This window comes from Mesitornis unicolor, unplaced genomic scaffold (genome assembly GCF_000695765.1).
Source record: "Mesitornis unicolor isolate BGI_N332 unplaced genomic scaffold, ASM69576v1 scaffold46699, whole genome shotgun sequence".
Taxonomy (NCBI): domain Eukaryota; kingdom Metazoa; phylum Chordata; class Aves; order Mesitornithiformes; family Mesitornithidae; genus Mesitornis; species Mesitornis unicolor.
The window spans coordinates 282-1,182 of record NW_010208778.1 but is presented as its reverse complement, the minus strand read 5'-3'; the positions used below and the strand labels follow the sequence as shown (position 1 = coordinate 1,182).

The window sequence follows — 901 nt, the reverse complement described above, 5'->3', positions numbered from 1 at the left end:
AGACAGCTGGGGCCATCCAGCCCCATGGTCGTTGCCAGAATAGGAGGGTCCCAGCCCTGTTCACCAGCTGCAGCAGCTGGGGCCACATCTCCATGGCCAAGCCCTGGCCACCAGCAGAAGAAAGGTGACGTGTCCTTGTCCCACCAGCCGACCCTGCGGCCCATGGAGGAGCTACTGGGGGTCCGCTCGGCGAGGCTTGATGTCACGGGTCTTCATGTAGGAGAGCAGCTGCTCGGGGATCTCGGCCAGCACGTCCTTGGCCAGGCGGGCCATGCTCAGCACCTGGTTTCCCGAGTCGTCCACATAATCCCGAAATGGCACAAACTTCAGGGGAGAGAAGTTTGCAGCCTGGTTGGAAACGACCCTTTGGCTATGAGGATCAACGAGGGGCTGAGCGTCTCTCACCCATGGTGGGACCAGGCTCGATGGCAGCATTACCTGTACAATGTCCCTCTCGGCGTAGCGTCCCCGGGAGGACACGCGTACCTCATCACCGTCCAGCTCCTCCATGGCTGGGGGGTGACAGCCGGTGTCACTGAGCCTCAGTGGGGTGGCCACCGGGGACAGAAACAGCATCCCAGAGGAAGGGATGGTCATTCCTTCCCCCTTCCCTGGTGTCCCCAAGCCCCAGCTCACCCTCGAACTCAGCCGGACCCACTCCCACGATGATGATGGACATGGGCAGGGCGGATGCCTGTGGGGCAGAGGCAGGGTGGCAGCCAGGGCAGCACCCGGCATGGAGTGGACTCACGGTGACGAGGGTGCACTCACGGTGACGATGGCCTCCTTGGTCTGCAGCATGTCGGAGATGACGCCGTCTGTGATGATGAGGAGGACGTGGTACTGCGAGCCGTCAGTCACCTGGGCAGCCGTCCTACAGGGACAAGGGATGGGGTCCTTC

The 901-nt window shown here is 62.8% G+C and overlaps 1 protein-coding gene across 1 annotated transcript in view; it reads right to left on the bottom strand.

Moving 5' to 3' along the window:
• Positions 1–171: 171 nt before the first annotated feature.
• Positions 172–901, bottom strand: part of LOC104547059 (copine-9-like) — a gene marked incomplete at its 5' end in the record, with an annotated part of 961 nt that continues 231 nt past the window's right edge. The window contains 4 exons of the mRNA XM_010192613.1: positions 172–324; positions 439–512; positions 637–694; positions 772–874. Of these exons, the coding sequence (XP_010190915.1) occupies positions 172–324; positions 439–512; positions 637–694; positions 772–874 (388 nt within the window). The remainder of the gene's footprint in view (positions 325–438; positions 513–636; positions 695–771; positions 875–901) is intronic.